This window comes from Phaeodactylum tricornutum, chromosome 3 (genome assembly GCF_000150955.2).
Source record: "Phaeodactylum tricornutum CCAP 1055/1 chromosome 3, complete sequence".
In the NCBI taxonomy this organism is placed as follows: Eukaryota; Bacillariophyta; class Bacillariophyceae; order Surirellales; family Neidiaceae; genus Phaeodactylum; species Phaeodactylum tricornutum.
In genome coordinates this window covers 1,386,565-1,410,608 of record NC_011671.1, presented here as the reverse complement: position 1 = coordinate 1,410,608, position 24,044 = coordinate 1,386,565, and the positions used below count along the sequence as shown (strand labels likewise).

The 24,044-nt window shown below is 49.1% G+C and overlaps 7 protein-coding genes across 7 annotated transcripts; 4 read left to right on the top strand and 3 right to left on the bottom strand.

Moving 5' to 3' along the window:
* Positions 1-28: 28 nt before the first annotated feature.
* PHATR_44239 (predicted protein) lies at positions 29-3,797 on the bottom strand (the record flags this gene model as incomplete). The annotated part of the gene is made up of 4 exons (XM_002186210.1): positions 29-1,445; positions 1,525-1,899; positions 1,925-2,067; positions 2,190-3,797. 4 exons carry the CDS (start codon positions 3,795-3,797, stop codon positions 29-31), a joined length of 3,543 nt encoding a protein of 1,180 aa, XP_002186246.1.
* A 1,844-nt stretch (positions 3,798-5,641) lies between these two features.
* On the top strand, positions 5,642-9,333 carry PHATR_18826 (predicted protein; the record flags this gene model as incomplete). The annotated part of the gene is made up of 3 exons (XM_002186488.1): positions 5,642-5,863; positions 5,968-6,468; positions 6,649-9,333. 3 exons carry the CDS (start codon positions 5,642-5,644, stop codon positions 9,331-9,333), a joined length of 3,408 nt encoding a protein of 1,135 aa, XP_002186524.1.
* A 323-nt stretch (positions 9,334-9,656) lies between these two features.
* PHATR_33624 (predicted protein) lies at positions 9,657-11,841 on the bottom strand (the record flags this gene model as incomplete). The annotated part of the gene is made up of 3 exons (XM_002186209.1): positions 9,657-10,531; positions 10,660-11,628; positions 11,739-11,841. 3 exons carry the CDS (start codon positions 11,839-11,841, stop codon positions 9,657-9,659), a joined length of 1,947 nt encoding a protein of 648 aa, XP_002186245.1.
* Positions 11,842-12,519: 678 nt separating this feature from the next.
* On the top strand, positions 12,520-15,084 carry PHATR_33623 (predicted protein; the record flags this gene model as incomplete). Its single annotated transcript, XM_002186487.1, has 1 exon — positions 12,520-15,084. One exon carries the CDS (start codon positions 12,520-12,522, stop codon positions 15,082-15,084), a length of 2,565 nt encoding a protein of 854 aa, XP_002186523.1.
* A 1,136-nt stretch (positions 15,085-16,220) lies between these two features.
* Positions 16,221-17,536, top strand: PHATR_33622 (predicted protein; the record flags this gene model as incomplete). Its single annotated transcript, XM_002186486.1, has 4 exons — positions 16,221-16,494; positions 16,738-16,835; positions 16,936-17,424; positions 17,510-17,536. The coding sequence occupies 4 exons, from the start codon at positions 16,221-16,223 to the stop codon at positions 17,534-17,536; spliced, it is 888 nt and encodes a 295-aa protein (XP_002186522.1).
* A 347-nt stretch (positions 17,537-17,883) lies between these two features.
* On the bottom strand, positions 17,884-19,806 carry PHATR_10282 (predicted protein; the record flags this gene model as incomplete). Its single annotated transcript, XM_002186208.1, has 2 exons — positions 17,884-18,584; positions 18,666-19,806. Coding segments are annotated over 2 exons (1,842 nt in total), but the record flags the coding sequence as incomplete, so codon positions are not given.
* Positions 19,807-21,101: 1,295 nt separating this feature from the next.
* PHATR_44235 (predicted protein) lies at positions 21,102-22,961 on the top strand (the record flags this gene model as incomplete). Its single annotated transcript, XM_002186485.1, has 1 exon — positions 21,102-22,961. One exon carries the CDS (start codon positions 21,102-21,104, stop codon positions 22,959-22,961), a length of 1,860 nt encoding a protein of 619 aa, XP_002186521.1.
* Between the last annotated feature and the right edge of the window lie 1,083 nt (positions 22,962-24,044).

Below are 24,044 nucleotides of genomic sequence, written 5' to 3'. Positions count from 1 at the left end.
ATAGTGATGGCTGGTGGCTTACGGTTGCTTAGTCGGCCTCGGTGTTGCTTGTCGTGTCCTGCTCGTTTTCGTTTGTTACTCTCTCTGAAGATTGCTTATATCGATTCAACTCATGAATTCCGTCGAATTGACAATGACAGTCACACCCGCTCACGGGGCATACTTCATGTTTCGCAAACCATCCCACCAAATGGTGGGCGTGGCCGCCATGCTTGCATCGTAGACACCAAGTGAACCATTCTGCAAAGGGCAAATTCCCCAAAGACGACATGTCATCCGCGGTCTGCAGCGACGAAAGGCCACTACGGGACGACCGCCCTGATCGGTCTTTCGTCAATTCCATGTATGGATTTAAGGTACCCATTGATAACATGCAAATAGCGCAATGCGGAAGCGGCTTGCGACATTGTGCACAGCATGGTAGCACCGGTTTCATTTTGGACAGCCATTGATTGGCGTGCGTGTCTTTTAGCTTCAAGCTCAATGGAGCGGAGCAGTAGTTACAGCGGGCGTCAAGCTGTGCCGGAATGGTGGCTTGAATGTCCGGATCGGGTTGGCGCAGCCCTGGTTTACCACCAGCAGACACTTGCCGACGACTAATGGGAACGCTGCCAAATTTGCCGGACGCATCAAATTGACGCGACTTTACCTTGCGTAAAAGGTCCGCACGATCGACATCAAACAAGGCGCGAGACTGCCACATTTGCCAAGTATTTAACAGTGATCGGTAAGATTCCAACCACTCTATACTGGCTCGACGTTCACCATTCCAACCAACGGGAAAAATGACTCGACTCGTTATTAAAGCAGCGCTTTGCACATCAGCAGTTCGATCCACAAAGGATTGCAAGATTTTAATACCTTCCTTTTCGAGCCCTGTAATTATCATACCCTCGATGTCACCTGATCTTTGACAATTGACGATGCACGTTTCCAAGTATTGCAGAAGCTCGTTCCAGGAGAGAAAGCGACAAGCAAAGCCAACGCGATCGCAAAGACTCAAATCATCGCACAAGAGAACCTCGTCATGCCCTTGGTCCGACCCCGAGGTCATGAGAAATTTGAGCATTCCACGAACGTAGGCAAAACATCGGGATTGGCCAGAAAAGCTGCTTCGTTTCATCAAAGTCGCGCACGTTCTTCTCCAGATTCCGGAAGCCGGTGAATCCATGCTGTCACCCCGATGACCAGCTACACAGAAAGAAACGAGATCCAGCGTTTCGGCATGCTCGGAGGAGCAATACATATTAACACTTTCTCCACCCCTCTTCATTTGTTGCCTGATCACCGAGGCTCCACGCTGCAGGCAGTCAACTGCGGCCCCGATGTCGTCGTGCCATACGGCCAGAGCCGCCGACCTTTCGTACTCACCGAGCTCCTCACATTCCCCCATAACCGTCGAGAGATCAAACCTTCCCGCCCACCCGCATGAAGTTAACGCCGCACTGCATAGAAAAGTCTCATGTAGTTTAGAAATGATATGGCCACACAATGTAAAGGATCTTTTCATTCACTTTTCCTTACCGGCGGCCTGGACTATCATAAATTGAGCAGCAGGAATGTTCAGAAAAGCCCCGTATTTCCCCCTCGCCACATCCGGCAATATGCAACAGGCGCCAAGCACCCGCGTCCATCAAAGTCTTCGCCGGCCATGACATGCCATCATCCCATCCATCGTCTGTTTCTGTACTGGAGCACAAGACTTCCACTCGTTCAATCCAACTCCATAGCCGTAACAGCGAGTCGACTCCGCTCCCATCATGCGCAAGGATTTGAATATTGGCTGATGGATCCATAGAATAATTGATGGACTGTATGCAGCGCGCCCGGCGCAACATTACGGCGGATACATCCTCATCTTGCGCTGCGGTAAGACGTTCAATGGCAGCCGGTCCTTGCCTGCTGGACCCTACCCATAGCGTACGTCCGATGGAGTGCACCAACCTGCCATCCCTGCTGGACACTGCCAACGGAGCAATGGTATGGCGTGGAAAATCGTGTAGAGATCTGTCTGTATAGACTACCATCATACGATTGGGGTAGAGTTCTCCAAGAATGCGTTGGTTGCTACGTACCGAACGTTTTTCCAGAAAATGATTGAGCTTCATCTCCTCCAGGTGCTTTGCTTCCATCGCATCTTCTTGGATCAATAAAGTTGGAATACGTTGTTCAGCCTTGAGTTTATGCACACTCGCTTCCTTGGCGGTCCCCATCTCCGCCACAAACGGGTACAATGCCACGTCGAGAACCGATCCCCGAGCATACATCGTATTGACATGAATCGGTCGTGAGGCCGGCGTCGTTGTATCGAATTCGTAGATGGCGTCTCCAACCGCTACTGACAAGAAGCCTGCTTCTAGTGGTGACCAGTGCACTTGCGAGACGGGAGGTGTCACACCCGATACTGACGAAGGAGATATTGACTGGGAAGGAATTTTGATTTCCGTCAAGTTGGTGTCCATTCTTCGACAATCCCAGATTTTTACGGGCTCGTTCGATACCCGACTGTAAGTAGCAAATTGCCAGGACTTGTGAGGGTCGGGGACAATTCCGTGTACGGCAAAATTGTGGGCCATAACAGTCATGGGTGCCGACGTCGTGGCTTCGCGCAAGTCGTACAATTGAACATGACGCAATTGTCCGCCTATGGCCAAGGTTTCCCCGCCCATGAGCCAACCTAATGAAGCAACGCCGGACTGATGACTTAGTTTGTAAATCGGCGATGTCTTCGTCCGTCGAGAAGCGCTTTGGTGCTCAACATCCCATACGAAACAACAATAATCCTTGTCGCCAGTACTAGCCGATCGGGCGCCTAGTCCCACACTAGCGGCCACACCACCACCCGAGACGCCTCGCCGTCCGGGTACGACACTGTTTGTGGTAGGGTGACTACCACTGGAAGAAGCAGAAAGTAAACCAATTGCTACATGCTGAGGACGCACCGTCGTTGGACACCACTGTACTGCAGTGGAGGCACGATGATGTCGTGGTGTATGGTAGTACTCCACGTTGGGCGTCCAATCCTGATTGTTTTCATTGTCGCCATCCGACTTTATGACAAAAGTGTGAATACATAAGGCTCCGGTCGTTAGTCCCGTCGCAATTGGCGGTGGTGGTCTGTGCAGTGCGTTTTCGCCGGTCCGCATTGCCTGTGGCGATACATGCAAGCAGGTGCTCGACATGCTCATGCCCAGTGAGGGGTTACCTCTCGATACGGAAATTTGTGATGTCGTAAAGAAATCATGATTTCCGTGAGTTCCTTCGTTAAGCTGAAGTTTTCGGAGCTCCAAGAGAACAGGTCCCATTTTGCGATTGCTGCGCGCCGGGGTGGTAGAATCTGCGAATTTGGCGCTGTTGAGTGACGTTGGAGTGTTGGACGTGGTGTGGGTATTGCTAGAGGAGGAAACACAATTAATACAAGCTAGGAGATCCGGTCGACAAAATTCAATGTTTGCGATTGCCGCGGAATCGTCGGTTACTGCGAATGCGTTGGTCTGCCGAGAAGCTTCATCCGCCGTGCCGCCGTCTTCCAAACTCGTCGCGGTGGAGGCTCCTCCGACGTTCGTGGCGTATCCGGGGAAAAGACTGCTAGTCCCACTCACATTGGATTCGGCGCGACTGCCGATAAAACTAGGAGTGGGAGACGTGTAGTGTGGAGAATGGGAAAGGGAAGAGCGAAGATGATGGGAAGGAAAACGTGCGGAAATCATCGGTGGATACGGAGCGACGGGGACGTTGGGATCCGCCAATCCCCCGGTGGAGTTCTCCCTCCAATCGGCAGGCGGTTCTTCCGACATGATTACGACGAGCAGAGTCTTTCTGTCTGGTTCTTGTAGAGACTGTGTTAAGGTGACGAAGTAGCAATTACTGTGCTTGGAAATGGCTTTGTGGTTTCGATGCCGGGCACGTAGTAGACCAAGATGTATCGATCCGTGAACCGTGAATCCGAAATCCGGAAATCCTCATGGTGGCAGTAACAGCAATGTAAGCGACTGTTAGCGACGGCAAACCCATCGTTCTCGACAGACGCTAGGGTCAGGTTTCAACAGGTTCGGCCCAGTGACGACGATGTAAATCAAGCGCCCATCTTTCTCACGTTGGGCTGTTACTCATGTAATTAGTGCGACTTTTTGTAGGTTGTTGTTGATGGATGACTTGACTAGAACTAACAATAAGTGGAAAACTGATATGGGACAAAATTGAATCCAATGTAGTTATGGAAAATTCGTTTTATTCCATAAATCGAGTTCCAATTAGAGGAAAACAATCGGCAACCGATTCTAGCAACCTACAGGAAAATCCATTAACAAGCACTAAACAGTAGAAGGCACTTACAGTTTTTGATTTTGGGGTAAAACGTCACAATCCAATTACGTTTCCGGCTTTTTTTCTGCTGACTGTTTAGGATTTCGTTTGCTGTCCCGTATTCGGCAAATTTCTCGGCCGCGTCAGTCCGCGATCACGGCACGACACCTTCTTGTTTTTCCTACCACGTTGTGAGTTTCGCACTAACTACTCTCCTCCACTGACAGTAGTAGATAGAAACATGCCAACACGGCATCGCACAACAGCACAGCGGGAAAAAGACAACGTTCGCATCGAGTGTGGGTGGTAAGATTGGATAGTTAACAAGTTATCGATAATAACTACTACCTTGTCGACTATTGACTGTGATTACAAACGCAAACCAACAAACAAAGGGCAGAACAGCTTACGAAAGGATTGCTACGACAGCGGACAGGTAATATTTCGTTTCTCTTGACTTTGGGTACTCGCATTATCTGACTGTGAGACTGCAGCGAACAGCGAAACGAGACGAAATCGATCGTCAACTGTCCATTCCCGGTACGATTCCAAAGGGTGCTAAGAAACGGCTGGTGCAAAGATGAACGGAAGCGGTGCCATGAAAGACATTCCGATAACAGAGAATCAGGACAACGGTGATACCGTTGTCGTCACTGGCGGTGGCAGGCCTTTGTCGGACACGTCAGATTCGGAAGGAACTCCGGAACCCAAAGGAACCACTAGGCCGGACACTTCAATGTCAACCGGTTGCTGGAAGGGCAGCAAGCCTCAGTCGGGGCGAGACTTGGGCGTTTGGGAATCTTCTCTAGAAGACCGAGCGAATATTTTGTCTCGCTGGATGCTGTCCTACCTGACTCCCTTATTGAGCTTGGGATCGCGCAAAGTACTCGATGAGGACGATATTGGTGTCCCTTCCAAGGACGACAGGGCGGATCGGGCGCATCAAGTCGCCATGGAAGCTTGGAAAGTACAATCGGCAAAGGCAGATGCTACCAACGAAAAACTCAAAGCAAGGCATCAAGCACAATTGGACGCTTGCAAAAACGAACAAGAGCGGAAAAAGGTCAAGCCTTTGGAACTGGTGGAGCCCAGCATTGCCTTGGCCCTTTTGAAAGGTTTCGGGGTTGGACAAATTTTACTCGCCATCTTTTATTATGTCGTTTCGGCCTTGCTCGGATTCGTGCCCGTCCTGATATTGAACGAACTCGTCCAATTTTTCGAATCCGGTGTCGATATTGACGAATACCAGGGTCGCTTTGACCCTTGGCTGCAAGTTGCGGCCCTCGGCGTCCTGCCCTTTCTCATTTCGCTCCTGCAGACCCGACATTCAACCACCATGGCACACTGTGCCGTTTTTGTCCGCACTTCTGTCAGTACTATGTTGTATCGCAAAGCGCTACGAGTATCCGCTTCCGGTCGGGCCAAAACCTCCACCGGACAAGTAGTCAACATGATGAGCAACGACACGGCACAGTTGCAGCGATTCTTGCAGTTCGTCGGTATGACTTTGGTCGCCCCCTTGCAGATCATTATCGCCTTGGTTCTGATTTTTCAACAAGTACGTTTCGCTCTGTGTTACAGTTAATTGTCCTCGAAAATCTTGTCCATGGATGTTCTTTCTCACTTTGAAATTCTGTTCTTTTCATTGTCTTTCTCGGACAGGTCGGAAACGCCACTTGGGTTGGTGTTGGATTCATGTTTGCCTTGGCACCCATTAATACCGTTGTCTTCTCCATAGTATCCAAGCAACGTCGCAAGGTACTCAAATATTCCGATTTGCGCGTCAAGATGATGAACGAAATTCTTGCCGGTATTCGAATTATCAAATTCTACGCCTGGGAGCGGCCGTTCGGAAAAGAGGTCGGGCGTATTCGTGGCTCCGAACTAAAGGCCTTGACTAAACTTGCTTATACCTCGGCCATCGGATTTTCGCTCATCCTCATGTCAGCGCCTCTGATACAACCCATTCTAGTGTTCTTAACCTACGTGTCTATCCAAAACGAACCGCTCGACGCGGCTACAGCCTTTACTACAGTCGCACTTTTCAACATTATGCGCTTTCCGTTCGCTTTTATGCCCATGGGACTCTTGCAATATATTCAGAGCAAGATTTCTTTAAAACGTCTGGAGCGTTACCTGGCCTTGCCGGAATTGGACGAATACGTCGAGCATACGCCGCCTCCGTCTGCGAGTATGGACGCAGCCGAGGCGCAATACGGTAGCGTCACAATACTGAATGGTAGCTTTGCGTGGATGGATCCGGAAGGTAAAGAAATCCGCCCGATTCAAGACGAAGAGCCGAAAAAGGAACGCCGGAAGTCGAAGCGTACCAAAGGCGACGAGACCTCGGATGTTGACATGATGGCGAGTAACCACAGTTCAGTCGCGGGTAGCAGCGTCTTGACTGAGAGTACCCAGAAAACTCCTCCCATCACGCTGCAAGAATTGACATGCACAATTCAAACCGGTAAGCTAGTCGCAATTGTCGGTGCCGTTGGTTCGGGCAAATCTAGCTTTCTGTCCGCTATCTTAGGTGAAATGGAACCCGTCAAGGGATGCAAAGTTTACATGCCGCGTCCTGTAGATGCGCCAACAGGCTTTGTGTCTTACTGTACGCAGACCCCGTGGGTCGTCAACGACACTTTGAGAGGAAATGTTCTGTTTGGACGTGATTTCAATCAAGAACGATATGAACGCGTTCTGGAGGCGTGTGCGTTAGTGGACGATCTCGCTATTTTACCTGCCGGTGATTTGACGGAAATTGGCGAACGAGGCATCAATTTGTCGGGTGGTCAAAAGGCCCGTGTTGCGTTAGCCCGGGCTTTGTACTCCGACGAGACTCGTCTGATGCTCATGGACGATCCCTTGTCGGCGGTGGATGCACATGTTGGAGAGCACATATTTTCTAACGCTATAGCCGGAGACATGGCCAAAGGAATAACTCGATTGTTAGTCACACATCACGTTCACTTGCTGTCACGATGTGATGACGTCATTGTTATGGAGCACGGCCGTATCAAGCACCAGGGCCGGTACAGAGATTTGGTGGCCGCCGGTGTTGACTTTGCGGGCGCGGTGGACGTCTCAAAAATCAAGGCAGCCTCAAAGCAGGAGCCTGAAAAATTTGACGACGAAGTTACAGCCCAAAAGGAGGTCGAGCTGTCGGCTGAGAAGAAAGCAGCTCTAAAGAAGAGCGGGAAAAAGCTTGTGAGGGACGAAGAGCGCGAAGAAGGAAGTGTTGACGGCTCGGCTTATATGCATTACGCTAGAGCCGGTGGATTGTTGACGGCGGCATCCGTTTTTGTCATTCAGGCGCTCGGTCGAGCCTCAGAAGTGACTGCTGGGTTCTGGCTGGCCTTGTGGGCAGAGCGCAGTCTTGAAGCATCGTTGAGTGGAGATCCGTTCTCGCAGACTACAACAAATCGATATCTTGGTGTGTACGCTTTGTTTGGTCTGGGCGGTGTCATAGGGCTTACCGCGCGCGCCATCATTGTTGCGGTTCACCGCCTTCGGGCTTCAAAGAAGATGCATGATGACTTGACCGAGAGTATCTTACGTGCACCTGTTTCTTTCTTTGACATCACCCCTACTGGACGGATTCTCAATCGTTTTGCGGCCGACATGGACAAGGTCGATCTCGAGCTGACGCAGAGCCTTTCACAGGGAGTGTCAACTGTCTTCAGTGTTCTCGGAGCAATTGGGGCAATTATCGCTGCCACAAACGGCACATTTCTAGTTCCATTGATTCCTATCGGCTATTTGTACTACCTGATCCAGAAGTGGTTTCGAAAGACATCAACTGAGCTGCAGCGCATCAACAGCATCGCAAATTCTCCTATATTTGCTGATTTTTCTCAAACCCTCTCCGGTACTTCGACGATTCGAGCCTACGGCGAAGAAAAGCGGTTTTTCATCCAGTGCAAGAAGTCTTTCGACAACATGAACACATCATACATCCTCGTTCAGTTAGTCAATTACTGGCTTGGACTTCGTCTTGATGTCTTGGGAGGACTTATGGGGGCCTTTATTGGAGGAGTCGCTGTTGCTACTTCGTCGTCTGGTTTCATTTCAGCAGGGTGGCTTGGTCTCGCCCTGTCGTACAGCATTGAAATGACAAATTACCTCAAGCATGGAGTTCGTATGATTGCTACAATCGAGGCGCAAATGAATTCTGTCGAACGTATTCTCTTCTACACCAACAACATAAAAGCGGAGGCACCTGAGTTTATCCCGGAATGTGATCCTGAACCTGGTGTATGGCCGATCAATGGCGAGATCGAGCTCAGCCACGCCTCCATGCGGTATCGCGATGGACCACTAGTTTTGAAGGACTTATCGCTAAAGGTCAAAGCCGGCGAGCGTGTGGGAGTTTGTGGGCGTACAGGAAGCGGTAAAAGTAGTCTTATGATATGTTTGTTCCGTATCGCAGAACTGGAAGATGATGGCGGAAAAATCTTGATTGATGGGATTGACGCTTCCGAAATTGGAACTTCAGCTTTGCGTTTAAATCTTTCCATCATTCCTCAGGACCCTGTGATATTTTCCAACACCGTTCGTTATAATCTGGATCCGTTCTCAGCAGCAACAGACGAAGAAGTGTGGGAATCTTTGACGAAGGTGCAAATGGCTGACACTATCGCGGAGTTACCAAATGGACTCAGCGAGCAAGTTTCGGAGGGAGGAGAAAATTTTTCGCAGGGACAGCGCCAGCTTTTATGTATTGCGCGATCGTTGATTCGTAAGCCCAAGATTTTAGTAATGGACGAAGCGACGGCGAGTATCGACAACGCTACGGACTCGGCAATTCAGCGAATGATTCGTGAAAATTTTGAGAATACAACAGTGTTAACGATCGCTCATCGCTTGAATACGATTATGGACAGCGACCGCGTGTTGGTGTTAGATGACGGAAGGATAGCCGAGTTTGATACCCCAGAGGCTTTGTTGGCGAAAGAGACTAGCTTGTTCCGTGCAATGGTAGATAAAAGTCGGGCTGCCAAGTCAAAAACTCTCATCGAAGGAGAGTAGATAGTGCATAAAAAATAAATCTTAATATGCTTACTTACGTAACGCGTTCTAGAGGCGGAGCCTTGCCTTCCTACATCACCGAATATATCCAAAATGCAAGCTTATGGACATCTGTATCACCAAGATAAAGGGGGAGGTGAACGCAAGAAAGTGCGAGAATCTTGAGCAGTCACTTCCGCATTGTCGGATGCTTTTATGGCCTTTTGGCACTTGGAGCAAATTGCCGTTGTAGTCGACACGATGACAATCCGAATTTCTTCTTTTTTCGTCTATGTGTGTTGAAAAAATGTTTCTTGACGTTGTAATTGGCTTTAAAATATTTGTTAGTCGCAGACGTTGCAGGATTCTTGGCAGTAAGCGTATGCGGCGTTGCCTTCATGACATAATTTTTCACGCCAAGGAGTTCTCGTCGAAAGCCACTCACAATCCTTGTTTCCATGACGAGCATTGACATAGAAAAAAGCTCCGGTGGTGTCTTCGCATTTGTCTGTACATTTGCCACATGTCTCCGCGCATGCATTGTAGGCTTCGTGGCCCTCTTGACACAAAGCCTCAGACCAAAAATCACTTTTTGCCATCACTCGAGCCAGCCAGCCGCAGTCTTTGTACCCACGATTGGGGTCTACGAAGAACACTGCCGAGAAGTCGTCATCGCAAGGCGTGGTCTGCGCTGAAGCCTCTATATTTAAATTGCAAGTGTCACTCTGCGTTCCATCTTCCAAGTGAATGCTGAGACGTACCAAGTCGGGAGGGCCCTCCACCTCATCACAAACTCGGATAAAGAGAGGAAAGCCCGATGCTTCAAAGTTTTGGATTCGAAAGTTTCGTCGAGTGCTTTGCTCGTTCAAGCCGATAGCTCCTTCCAGCCGGGATTGCGGACCCCACCTTCCGTCTCCCGGGCCTTCGTCACTGACAAGGACAACCTGGTTGGGAAATTCTCGGGTTTGCTCGTTCATACCTTTGGCGCGGTTGTACTGTAAAAAAAATCGCTTGCTGCCGTCTTCAAGACTTAGAATAACAGGTTGATCCGGCGTTGTCTTGTCGTACTCCCCGAAGAAGGCAACCTGTCCTCCCCAAGGGAAATCTGGGAGAGAGAGTGAAAGGGAACGATCTTTGTACCATCCCAGTGCCCAGCTCTTTTGTGCATTAAAGCAGCTTGTGGGAGCACCAATCTTAGAAGTTCCCCATCCCATGTAACCTAATCCGCATAAGAAGGAAACAAAATCAATGAGCTCTGCCTAGTTACCGTCGCCATGCGTTCAAAACACATCGCGATAAGTTAATCGGGATGAAATAGTACATGGAAAGCCTTCTTGAGGCACCTACCTGTGACATCGCCATAGTTTTGGCTACCTCGTCCGGCGTGGTTCAAGTTAAGATTGTGCCCTACTTCATGCATCAAGGCGGACAAGCTACCACCCCATTTGTCGTTGTAGACGGAGCGCCACCCGTTGAAATAGGCATAGGCCAACCATCCACGTCCACCAAACAAAAGCCCAGCGCTTGGGAAGACAAATAAGACATGAGCGAACTGGGTACTCAATCGACCAAACCGTCGCGTGGCGTTAGCGACCACTAGATTATCCAAAGCCAGCACCGAGTTCGAGCCAGCTACTCGCTTGTCAATGGAAATTTCAGCAATGCCATTTACAATGTCATCGCCCTCTGCTGGTCTCAGTTGTAACTGCCTAAATGAACAAGCATCGATTTGGCTGGAAAGACTGTGACGTTCCGGATTGTTACCCAAGCCAAAAACACGTGAGGCCAGTTGATCGGCCGACAGAGAGGGGGATATGCCACGATAAGTGATCCGTAAGACCAGGACTTGGCCAGTACCCGTTGCCGACGCCAGAGAACGGTGTTGGGATGGTGAATCATCAATATCAATAGAGGCGTCCTTGATGACCGAAAGCTGAACCGCTTCATTATCCAGAACCGCGTCGGAAATGGATAGAACGGGATGCTCGTGATGCGTCATGTTCTCCAAGACCAAAGGTGGCAAGTCAATGACGAACGATTGATCAGCCGCGTTGTCCTGGTCCGTCACACAAAGGAATGCCGAGTCGCTGTCGTTCGCCGTACTCGCCGCATCGTTACTGGGTGAGGGTTCATAATTGGAAAATTTGACATCCACCTGCTCCACCATACAAACAACAGACTGCTCTTGTAGCTTTCCGACAGTGTGTTGCTCCTCTTTCTGCGTTCCTCGAATAGACGATTCTCCCCGAACCTTCGCCGACAGCAAGTGGCAGACGAGGAGGAACAGCGGCGTAACGTTCATAAAACTAAATGTAACTCGGAATTTTATGTAAGAGTGCTACCTTATGTGTGAGCAGAACAAAAAAAAATGAGATACGTTAGGCCAACAATCGGCTGTGTAATCAGAACGACTAGAAACAACATACCACACTGCTGGAGGTCGGGGAACAAACAGGTACGGGAAGAAGTGCAAATTATAAACTTCTTCACGCCGAAAGGTCTCGCGGAGTGGTCTCGTTGGAAGAGCATGGTTCTGGCTATCCGACTCAGTTCGTATGTGTGATAGTCCAGAGAGTGTTGCAACGATTCTGTCACGGTTGTGTGTGAAGACGTTTGTGAGTCTGTCTGTGTCGACAGGCGTGAAATATGGATTCTCGACATACTATTGTGAATTGCCTCGCTAGGTAACACTGATTCAACGGAGATGGTTATTTTAATACATACAATGAAAAAGCCGACCTCGCGCGCGATACTTTGTTAAAAATAGATGGAATGTCCGGGTGTTTTTGTGCTCTCGCCGATATCGTGGGAGGTTCGGGTAGGGAGCCGTTTTAGCGGAGATGGCGATGACACGATCCCTTCGGTTAGGGGAAATCTTTTGGTCGTGCTCACATCCTCATCTCTTCCGCATTCACAGTGAACGCACCAACGACTCGACTCATTCACACGTTTGACAATCAATCATCTCCCGCGCTCGTGGCGATTGCACCATTATCTTGCCAGAAATCGATCAAGTACGCAACTGTAATTTATCAAAACCCAATCAGCTTCCAGCAATCACTCCGCGCATTTATCGTGCTTGGATTGAGTGTGAGTGCTCGTCATAGCGGAAGGTGCGCGAGAAAAGCAAAAGGAATTTACTGTCAACGCGTCCAAGCCTGCGCATCCTTCGCTACATTTTCATTAGGACAAGCAAACGAGGCAAGCATGTCTCGACCCCCCAAGACGCCCCCGCAGATACCCTTTGGAAGCTCTGATAGGAGCGCGAGCGTCAATGCCATTAGCACCGGCAACAACGACCACGGAATAGTTTTTAGAACAGGCGTTTCGATAAACGGTGCTTCGGAAAAGTCTCGCGAGTCTCTACGCGAGTCGATCAGTCGCCGCCGTACGAGTCTGACGCCTCAAGAAAATGTCTTTTTGGAAGAACTCTGCATTAAAGGCAACGAAATTGAAGTCAAGCTCGCACATAGCAAGCTACTCGACGATGATCTCTTCTTCGAGCATCACGACGATTCAGCCAACGTCAATGAATGGTCCGGCTCTGACGCATTTTCTTTGAGTCGCGAACGAAGCAGCAAAGAGGCTCTGCCAAATGTTTGCTTGTCGGACCGGGTGTCACCACGAGGAACAATTACGACCGGATCTATGGTCGATGTCATACCAATGCGCAACGACGATCGACCGCGTAGCCAATCCGCCGGTTCATCTTGTTCTTTTAACGTAGGATCTGCCCGTCGACAAGAACTTCTCCAAGGCCGTCGAAAAAGTTTACTTTTTGGGAAAATATGGAAGGCACACGAAAGCGGGTTGGCTGTCACGGACACTTCCTCGCGACGCCTTTTGTTGTCCCGGCGCAACAGTTTTACAAACTCTTCCCGTCGGAATGTTTTGCAGAAATCCCAACGACTCGGCGACATCTTTCGAGCGACCAATGCTCGTGAAAACACGACTTCTACCTCCAGTTCCACATCGCGACCAGAACAAGAAGCACGAACGAATTTATTTATGAACGACAACAAATCTGACAACAATCGACGGGGCTCACTCCGACAGTCACGTATTCCATCTCGACCACAATTGCGTCGACTCACTTCCGAAAGTAGTCGCAAATCGGTCACGTTTGGGGAACTGCCGTCACCTCGTCAATCTCGGGCGGAATCGGATGACTTTAGCATAACCGCTCTGCGAAAAGCGGCTCCAATTCGTTCTGATTCCTCAAATTCCATTCCCACTCTCCATCAAGGACATACAATTCTAAATTCCTCGCCTTCAGACAGAAGTTTTAAGAGCATTCCTTCACTTCACAAAGCTCATCATGTGCACTCCGATGCATCCGTACGCTCGTCTGCCGGCTTTTCTGATATTACAACGGAGTGGAGTCGAACAGAAGACCGCAATCCGTCAATCACAGCTGACGATGAAAAGAAATTGGATCAGCTAGCCGATTGGACCTCTCCCGTTCCCACCAAAGTCGAAATTAAACCAACTATCGACGGGAGCAGGATGATTCAAGACAACATCAAACTCTTGTCCCATCACACGGATACAGATTCGTTGTCTCATCATGTCTTGCTGAGGGATGCGTCCGTTAGTAATTACGAAGGCCAGGGTATTGAAGTGGCCGATTGGGAGAGTACTCGTGGCAGCTTGGAGTCGTTTTCCATGGATGCACTCAACGTGGCACGTCGTTTCGACAGTATGGTATCCTTTAACGACGGTAATACCAGTGTCATTTCGAGCAACTCGTTTGACGAAACCATAAGCTTTGACCGACTCAACAACGTCTTTCGACGCAATTCTCAGGCGCTGATTCGAAGTTTGTCGGATGAAGAAGTGAATGGAGTTTTTCTTGGTGGAACGCGGAAACTCTTGCACGACACCGCTACAACAAGCAGCACTCAAGAACTTGCGCCGATTTATGACCAAGATGATTCCTGGAAAATTGATGACGATGATGATTTGGATTATTATGACTCCTGGATGGTCATTCAAGATGAGTACGAGAATGGTTATGGCGGCGGAGGCACTCTACCTTTTCATATCCTTGGCACATCAGCCGAAGACATTGACGCCCAACCGCACGTATTAAGCCCACCGCTAATGGAAAGCTTGCAACCTTTTCTTCCCATTAGTAGGGCCAGGGAAAACTTTTGGATGAAATATTCCTTGGTCCGCGACGGTGCCAACATGCTAACGTTTTTGCAGTACGCGCGAGGAGCGCAACACTCCCTTCTAGCCATTGAGACGGTCGATGGCGAGGTATTTGGTGCCTTTACTGCAAAAGCGTGGCGCAGGAACTGGAATTATTTCGGGTCGAGTGATTCGTTTCTATGGCGGATGCGCCATACTCGACAAGAGAAGACGCATTCAATTATCGACCAAGCGCAAATAGAAAGCGAAGTGGATGTCTTTCCTTACACAGGTAAGAATCAATGCATTCAACTGTGCACGTATGATAAGATTGGCATTGGTGGGGGTGCAGGCAATACTTTATCGCCCGATACAGCGAGTATTTCTACTCTGAACCATGGTGAACCAATCAAGGAGCACGAATGGGGTTTCGGGTTAACCGTACAATCCGACATGCTGACGGGAACCACTTCTCCGTGTGTTACGTTTGGGAGTCCATCTTTGTCAGCAGAGCACTCGGACGGATCAATCTTTGAAATCATCAACATGGAATTATGGACGTTGACACCCTGTACCCGATTGGAGGATGCAGAAAAGTTGGAACTCGGAAAATTGTTTTTACAACAACATAGGCACTGATTCGCAAGAAGTGGAATGCTCAGATTATTAATTAAACATGCAGAAGTGTACCGTCACCAGGTCTATAGCTGTCAGCTTGAATTGTTCTATTATGCATTTCGCCGGATTTCGGCTGAAAAGATGGTAATTCTGGTATTTGTGTTGGCGGTACAGAATCGCTTTCCGTTCCGGAAAGTGTCTTGACTGTGAGTGACGAACATGTCTCCCCATTCACAGAAGAATCCCGACCAACTATAAGAAACAACCGCGATATGCGCATGCGGTTGAAGTGTGCCGAATATAAAGCTCTTAAAGCTAGCCGTGTTCCAAAAGCATCGAGTCGATACGCGACCAGAGGTGCGACTGCCAAGAGACAGAGCAGACTAAACTAGGCACGTTTCCGAGAGAATTAGTTGGAAGCATGATTCTATTCGCAGAGCATTTTTTCTCAGCATCCATACAATGCTTTCGTCGACGAAAGCGCCAACGTTGCTCTCTTGATCTCCTTTTGTGTGTCAAATACGATGCATGTGTATGTCGTCGTTTTTCTCCAAATTTACTATTTGCTCCCGAAAGAACAGTAGAATCGCCGGACCAAATCCTTTTCGAGGGTCCTCTCGACCAGCGCGGTCTCGTAAGTTATCTCTTCGAAAACGAAGTTCCATGGACACGCTAGTATGGGAACTAAGCTTGATCATGGTTGGTGATGCTAGTTAATTGAAGTTGTGGCTCGTGCCGTTTGGTTTGAGCTGCACAGTCAATGATCGGATGACATGTCTGTTTACTGGAGGGCATCTGAAACTTGGAAAACAGATTTGTCTTCATTCAAAAATGATGACCGACTGTAGATAATGCCACGATTATGAAAAGACAGAATCACGGACAGACTGAATTATACCGTGACAGGGCAACTTGAAGAGCAATCGTCTTCATAGTCACTTCTCCAGAATCTTCTGGAGGCTTCCTTCGGTTGGTTGGTTTGTCAGGGTCGAAAGGAACCAATCAGAACTTCAAAGAGCGGCACGGAGGGACACTCTCTCAGCACTCCTCGCTGCTTCTTCGAACGCCGATCGTGTTCCCACTCACAGTAGAGACGCTGCGATACACTTATTGCGATGTTTGCTCATCCAAAAGCTAGCCGACTACCTTCCCCCACAATGACCAACTCCGAAGAGTGCTTCCTAGGAGTCCATGCGGAGGAGGGACCTTGCTGCTCCCCAACGTCTTTTGAGCACGAGGACGACAAGGAAGCTACACAGATGACATGTGACGTTCTTTGTTCTTTGAGTTCTTCGGCAGCGACTTCACAACCACACGCTTCAGCCTCCGTAAAATCGGAGGATTCCTGTGAATTTTCCCACGATTCCTCTAAGAGAAGGAATAGCAAGACTTGTGCTAGCAAACAATTTCAGCTACCCATGTTCCTCAGTAGTAAGTTTTCGTATCGATTTGTTCGCAATCGATTCTTTTGTATTTGCTGTCCCGGTGCTGCAAGACTTTTTCGAACATGCACCGAACATCTGAAAAATTCCCCCCCAATAGATCGAATTTCCTAATTTTTGAGGGAACCTGGAACTCGTGCTTTGAAAATGTCGGAAATATTCCGGAATGTTGACTGCACTTTTTCAATTTGCGACTCACCTCTTTCTGGACCTTGATTTTATCTCATTCCAGAGACTTATCATATGATTGACCGATGCGATTCAGAGATCGCTACTTGGTCAGAAGCGGGTGATAATTTTGTTGTGAAGAATACCGAAAAGTTCGCGAGCGTAAGTAGCAATGAAACGTATTCACTGTCATCAGCTACTGTAAGAATCGGAAAACGTAACTTTTTGCTCATTAGCACCACTACTTTCCGTCGAACAACAGAGCGTCCTTCCTCGCTATTTCAAGCATTCCAACTTTTCGAGCTTTGCTCGTCAACTGAATTTCTACGGCTTTCGAAAGCTAAGGACCGACCCAATCTTGACTTCGGATGTGGATCCACACACCGCATGTTTCGTACGATTCTATCACGAAAAATTTCAAAAGGACAAGCCACAGCTATTGCATCAAATTAAACGAGCCACTAAGACTGATCAGCAGTCCAAAGATGAAGTTGAATCTTTGAAACATGATGTAGCTAAGCTGAAGGAAACACTGAGCTTGACTGCGGCTCAATACGACCAAAAACTCGCGGAGCTTTCCTATGAGTGCAACCGACGCATAACTGCGATGAATGCCGAGTACGACAAGTTGGCCGCCTTAGTTCATTCCGCCATTACACCTCGTGACAGCATTTTGGCTGCATCCTCAGCGACTGCGTCTTCCAGTGCGTCGCAGGTCCCAGACTTGTTGCATTCATTGAGTCAAGCCGCAGTAAGTTTGCAGAACCACCTAAGGGCTCCGTCGGCCTCTCATACGGGAGGGCCCACAAACACCACCACACTCATCATGCCGCCAGTCACATCAAACCGCGAAGGCTCCTTAAAACGAGCAGCCAACAATGAGTCAGCTTTCGGTGGGCCTTCACCATCACGGGCAAAAAAGAGCTAAGGGAAATGGCTTCAAAGCACGTTGTTACATCCAAGGTTCATAGTATATTATATTGGTAGGTATAGCTTATGCCACCCACACATGTCTACAACCGTTTCGCGAATAGAATCTTTCGCCAGCTGTCTTGCAATAGAGAAACCGAGGGCAGTCGTGATGGCATCTCCACTGGAGTGACATTCCTGAGCTGTGGGATTACAGAAGTTTGCTGTCGGCAAACTAACTGCGGCCAGAAAAGAATGATCTCAACTCTTGGTCTTGAGCCTGAAAATCAGTAGTTTGTTGCGGAGATGCCCTCGAACCCCTTTTTAACCAGCCCGGCAATGCAGACCAAATACGCTCTTCGCTATACCGTTGATCGCAGAGCACAACCGCAGCGTAGTCGTCAGCGTGACGAATCGCGCGGCCTACCGATTGATTGACAGCTCGCATGCAAAGATTCTGATAGTAGGCCCGGCCGGATATTGTTTTGTCCGGGGCGCGATCCATCATAGCCATTTTCTCCAGTAGCTCAGGGTCCGTAATATCTGGATAAGGTAAACCAACAACCACAACGCATCGCGCCATGTCGTTGGAAAAATTGATACCTTCCGACATTTTGCCGCCGATAACGGAAAACAAAAGCGCACCTTTGAGCGCATCGCGAGAATAAGCTTGAAGGGTAGTATCCAGTTGGCTAGATTGTTTTGGTTCCCTATATATGCTCTTGATCTTTTGCAAATCGTTCCAGATCCCGGAGCGTTTCCAGTGCTGGACTAAGTGAGCTTCATAAGAGTAGCTCGGCAAAAAAACGACCATTCCACTTGGTACACTACGACACAGATGCAATAATGTTGCCCCGAGCTCATTGCACGCCGTTGCCGTCTTGCGCTGCTGGTGGCGAAAATCCAAACTCTTTCCGGTCGGACCCTTCAAATGACACTGCAAAAGAACATTATTGGGCGATACGACATGATCACAGGAAAACGCGGCGAAACTTGACGAGACTATTGCATGCGTAGAATTTTTATTGGAAAGTTGCTGGGTCCGCATGGCCTCGTCCGCGAGAGCGGCTTCGTGTAAGAGACTCTGATTTCCAAGAAGTTCGGCAGCCACGTGAACAAATGGACGCAGTGTCCCTCCCACCAACGCTAAGGCATGCGCCTCTGTCAGAACGTTTTCAAAGAACACGGCAGGCTGTAGGAGAACATATCGAAAGGCGGGATGCTGCCTTTGGCGGACGCGAGGGTTGTGATCTGGATTGGGGCTGATCCCTGGTCGATCAGTTACAATCTTTCCTTCTTGGCCAGTCAACGATAGCTTTTCCAAGAAGTTTTGTACCAGCGACATCGCTGATACATGCTTTGAAATCCCTGTTGTAGTTTCTTGCGCATCATCCCCCTCATCTCCAGTCTTTGCCTGAACTTCAGTCGACACCAGACTAGTAAAGCCAAGCAATTTTTGCGCAAGTCGAGACCGCTCCAAGTAGCGCAAAATCTTGAACAAATTAACAGAGTCCAATTTCAGTTCAATTAACAACTCCCCAGGGCTTACCATCCGTTCTTCCAGCTTGTGATTGGGTGTGGTGCATTCAAAATGTTTGCGAAAAGTGACCAACACTTTCCTTATTTGTCCGAGATAGTATATATTGCGCCCGGCCAGTCGAGAAGCATACTTGGTCGTGCACAAGGCCAGTTGCTCTAGACTCGCCATGACGACGGGCAGGGACAAGGAACACGAATGCAAGGATCGTAAAGCTTCGGGTAAATTGTGAGCTTCATCCACAATAACGAGCGACTCCTTTAAAGACAGCCCTACTGCAGAACGTGTTTGCGGAGACAAAAGCATGCTGTACGGCAACACCACGACTTCGGCCGCAGCCAGGGCGGTCCGAGAGGCATAGTAGGCACACGTTTGCGAGGCTTTTCCCAACTGTGAAGCTTGTTCAATATCAGTCACGGAAGCGAGGGTATGCATGGCTAGGGTGTCAACCGTGTCTTTGGATGCCAGCAAGGGGCAGTTACAGCTTTTGGCCTTTTGCAAATCCAAGCAGGCTTCGTTCACGGCCGCTTCCGATTTCAATCGAGCGACCGCCGCATTTCCACAGAGAGCTTTGCGACCACCGAGTGCCACGACCCTGACGTGATCCCCCCACGCAGTCCGACGCAATTCTCCCACAAACTGCGAAAGCTGCGAATGCGTACGTGCGGCGTAAATGATTTTGCGGACACCACTTCCCGGTTGGACACCACCGACCGCTCGTGAATGTATGCCTCTCGCCGTACTGGTCTCCGAGCCTGAATTCACACCATTATTGAGTGAGCCATCCAGGGCGGCACCGTTCAGCAAGCGGCCGGCCGAAAATGAAAGATGCTCGGTCCCTGTTGAATGATGCGATGTTGGCTGATAATGATTGTCTTCGTCGTCGGAACGGTACGCATCCAAGCAAAGGTCGTCGACTTTGGTGGGAGTTACCGTACGGGGTCGTTTCTGACCGCGGCGCTTGTCGGCACGTCGAGACTGAAGTTTGACAGCGGTAATTGCCAAGCGCAGAGCATTCTCTCGCTTACCCTTTAGGTGAGACAAGGAAGCTGTACCGTTCTGGGCATTTGATGATTCGCTGGGCCGGAATCTTTGACGAATCAAGTCTAGTTCCTGATCAAGCGCTTCGCGACTCACTTTTGCTTGCCGACGTGACTGGTCTTGGCTTCGCTTACGTTCGAGCTGATCGGGTGGAACCCACGAATCCAACCAATCCAATCCGGTAGACGTCGTCGTCGTTGCTACTGCTGTTGTCGTTGTTGTATGAGTCGCAGAGTCGATCGAAGTTGGTGGATTCTCGTTCGTCGGGGAAAACAAAGCTCGTTTTGGTTCCATTCGTGCTTGACTGTGTCTCGTTTGCACGGAGATCTTCCTGTTCGACATACTTGAGCCAAGCAAGTGCGGCACACGCCAGACTGAGGGATTTGCCGGTACCTGTAGGCGATTCCAGCAGCAGTACGGTGGCGCTTCCTCCCGCGGCTGACGACGGCTTTGCCGATGGGTCCCGTGATGAGTCTTGCCGTCGTTGCTCTTGTCGTCGAAGCTTCAAAGCTTGTAACATAGTATCCATCAGGGCAACTTGCTGTGGATAGGGCTTATCGTAGGGGAAGGGAACCGTTGATCCCGTAGGAAACAACGGATCCTCATCGTGTTCGTCCACAGACATGGTTTCCTGACACTCTGACTATGGCAGATTATGGCCATCTTCTATTTCCAAACAGAAAGTTCGGTACGTCGAGCCAAGGTCCCACATTTAACGTAGGGTAGGGTTAGGGAAAAAAAACACGAGGGACGCCGAGAAAAGCTACTCTCTTTCATTCACTGCAAAAACGTTCCCGTACTCGTTGGGTCTGTTTTGCTGTTGCAACTCTCAATCGCTGAGTATGTACAAGGATAGGTTTAGTTTTTGCCGTGCAAGATTGCTTGCGTATGTCTATGCATCACACATGAGCCTGTAAACTTTTACGTACGCACACAGAGGTATGGGACGCTTTCGATACCATGAAGAGGACGACGGTGCCAACGATGGGGAAGAGGATCAGTTCCGCACGGAACAAAGTCGTACCATTGGCAGTTCAAAATCCTGGCGCAGCAACCCAGAATGGGAGTTTGTTGCTCAAGGAGTGAGTGAACAGGGTGCTCTCGTATCTCGAGATATTGATCAACGGACCGCAAGGGTCGAGTCGACGTCTAATTCGGCGAACATGGAAAACAATCCGTTTGGACCGTCCGAGAGCAATCACAACCCACTGTTTTCCAACACTCGACCCACCTTCATAGTCCTGCCACAATCGCAGTCAATAGCGGAGGGAGATGGTTCGGAATGGTGCGATGATTATAGCAACAACCAGGATCCAACACTTTGGAGAAGAACATATCCGGGATCCGTCTGGATACCCACATGGGTACGAACGATTCTACTCGCAATGGTGGTGCAGCTGGCCTTGTTTGGAAGCAGTCGCTACGGGCCTCCCGCTCCGCCACTACCAAATACCATTGCAGACGATAGTACGATCACCGACACGGAGCCAACAACATGGAACGATTATGTGTCGCTTCACGGCTTCCAGCTGTGGCAATCCACGCGGGCTCTGTTCTTCGACACACCGCTGCACCTAGCCGGTTGGGGTTGGATGCACATACATACCGAGCTACGTGATCTATACCAAGACTATCGCGGGACCTCTCGGTGGAATTCTCGTCCGCGGCCCTGCTCTCTACGGATCTCGTCCGACATAAACTTGTGGAAAGCGTTCGAATCGTCCATGGTGGGACAACCTTTGGCGGTGCAGATACTAACGGAACGGGTTCAAACATGGAACCGCGACAGTCCCTTGCTATTCTTCGCGACCGGAGGAATAGGGGAAGGCAAACAAACTGCGCTCATCCATTTGGCTCGTCACGTCTTAATGCCCCACTGTTTCAATGCCGTGGAACATTCGAGCGAGGCCCAATCCGAGGCCGTCTTATTACTGTTGGACGGTCAAGACTTTCTCGTTGACCATGAAGCACTGCGTGAGACACTTCAAGCCAAGCTCGCGACCCGTATACTGCGACATGTGAAAAAAATGCAGGAAGGGAGTATCATTCTCTTAAAAAACGTGGAGCATATGGAACCTTCATTGCTATCTTGGCTTTTGCATGAATTGGGAGAGACTGGCTACAACGATTTGCAGACATCCACTTGGCAACTCAGGAAGCACTGTCGTCAAAGCGTCATAATGTTCACGTCAACCGAAATTGGACGCATGGCGATTACGCAGAGCATCCGAACTCACGGAACGTCCGAGATTTATTCGCAAGCCTCACTTGTCCTTGATGTTGGCCATGAATTAATGCGTCATCTTGGCGGGCGTGCACTTGAATGGCCAGCAATTGTGCCGTTCTTTCCATTGACACAAAAAGACCTGTCAGCCATACTCGACGCCAGAGTCAGGCACCACAGCACTACGTACGCGGATACGCAATGGCGAACGTTCTCTTTGACGAGCTCCTTAAAGACTGCCTTATTAGAACCTTCGTCGCAAGTGGAATACGTTGCTTGGAAAGGTCGTCAAGGATCCGATCCCGACGCCACCACGATGAGTTTCACCTTTTCGTCCACCGGCGCCCAAGTGCTGGGCGAAGGTGGTCCGGTCTGGATCAAGATACAAGCGCAATTAAACCGCTGTGTATTTAGCCGACCACTCAAAAAACGTTCGGATCAGGATGTTGTGATGGACTACGATGCGCGGATACAGAGAGGTATGGTGCAGCAATGCGAATACGACGGGGCCTGTACCGAGTTGTGTCGGTTCCCAATTCACACTCCGAGCTTGTCAACATACGGATTTGGCAACTAATTTCTATATTCTATTTTTCATCGGCTACAGTTAGATATAACGGAAAAGGGTTTTGCTAGGTTACGTGAAGCTCTGGGGCGTGCCTCAAATCTCTCGAATATAAAAAACGAAATAAAAAATTAGAAGACATTTTCACTTAACTCTGTCATGATAAAAGTATCATTCATACTGGCTGGCGTTTTACGTATACGTTGATTTATAAAAAGAAAATTTTATAGCCGCTTTCGAAACCCGACCCTAATTAAATCGGCCGATTTCTAATCCGACTCTAAAATAGGGTCGCTTTCTGAAATCCGACCCTATTTTTAGAGTCGCTTTCGAAATCCGACTCTAAATCAAAATCCGACTCTAAATTAGGGTCGGATTTAGAGTCGGATTTTAAAGCGACTCAATTTTTCCTCGCATCGCGAGTATCCGGATCGATGCCATATTTTGCAATTTTCGAGCTCATTTCGATCATAAAACGAGTTCTACTTGTCGCGTCTATTGACCTCTGGGTCAAGTGCATGATCTTCCCGGTAACCCGACGGTTTCTTCTACCCCCAAGAAACACCGTTGCCAACACATTTGGTAGACTCACTACTGTTTTTTCAGGGATGGTGGACAATGAACCCATTTTCTCGACTTCTCGTTCTAAAGGGTGGTTGGCAGAATTACTACTCCTGTAGCTTCTTTATAGTGCAAGGAGATGTTCTGTTGAAAGTTTCCTAATTAATTTAGTGCTTCACAATTGGCTGCTTTGTATACTTTTTACAATTGGTTGCCTTTTTCGTTGACAGCTAGTAAATGCTAGAATTGACAGCAGCCACAAGATCGTGCATATCATCAGAGTCTAAAGAGTCAGTATCATCAAAGCTGCGCTTCAGATGTGCCCCCTTGTCACCCATTGTTTCACTTTTGGTCTCCTCAATGCCTCTAAATTTGCTTTCGAGCTCAATTTTACACTGAGTATAGCTGTCGTGGTGCTCTCGATATACTAAAAGGTTTTTTTGGCACCTCTCGACTTTTTTCAAGTAGTCATCTTGGTCAGTTTTAAGACGCCAAACAAAGGCAGTATCACACTGCATCCTTTTGAAAGCACAG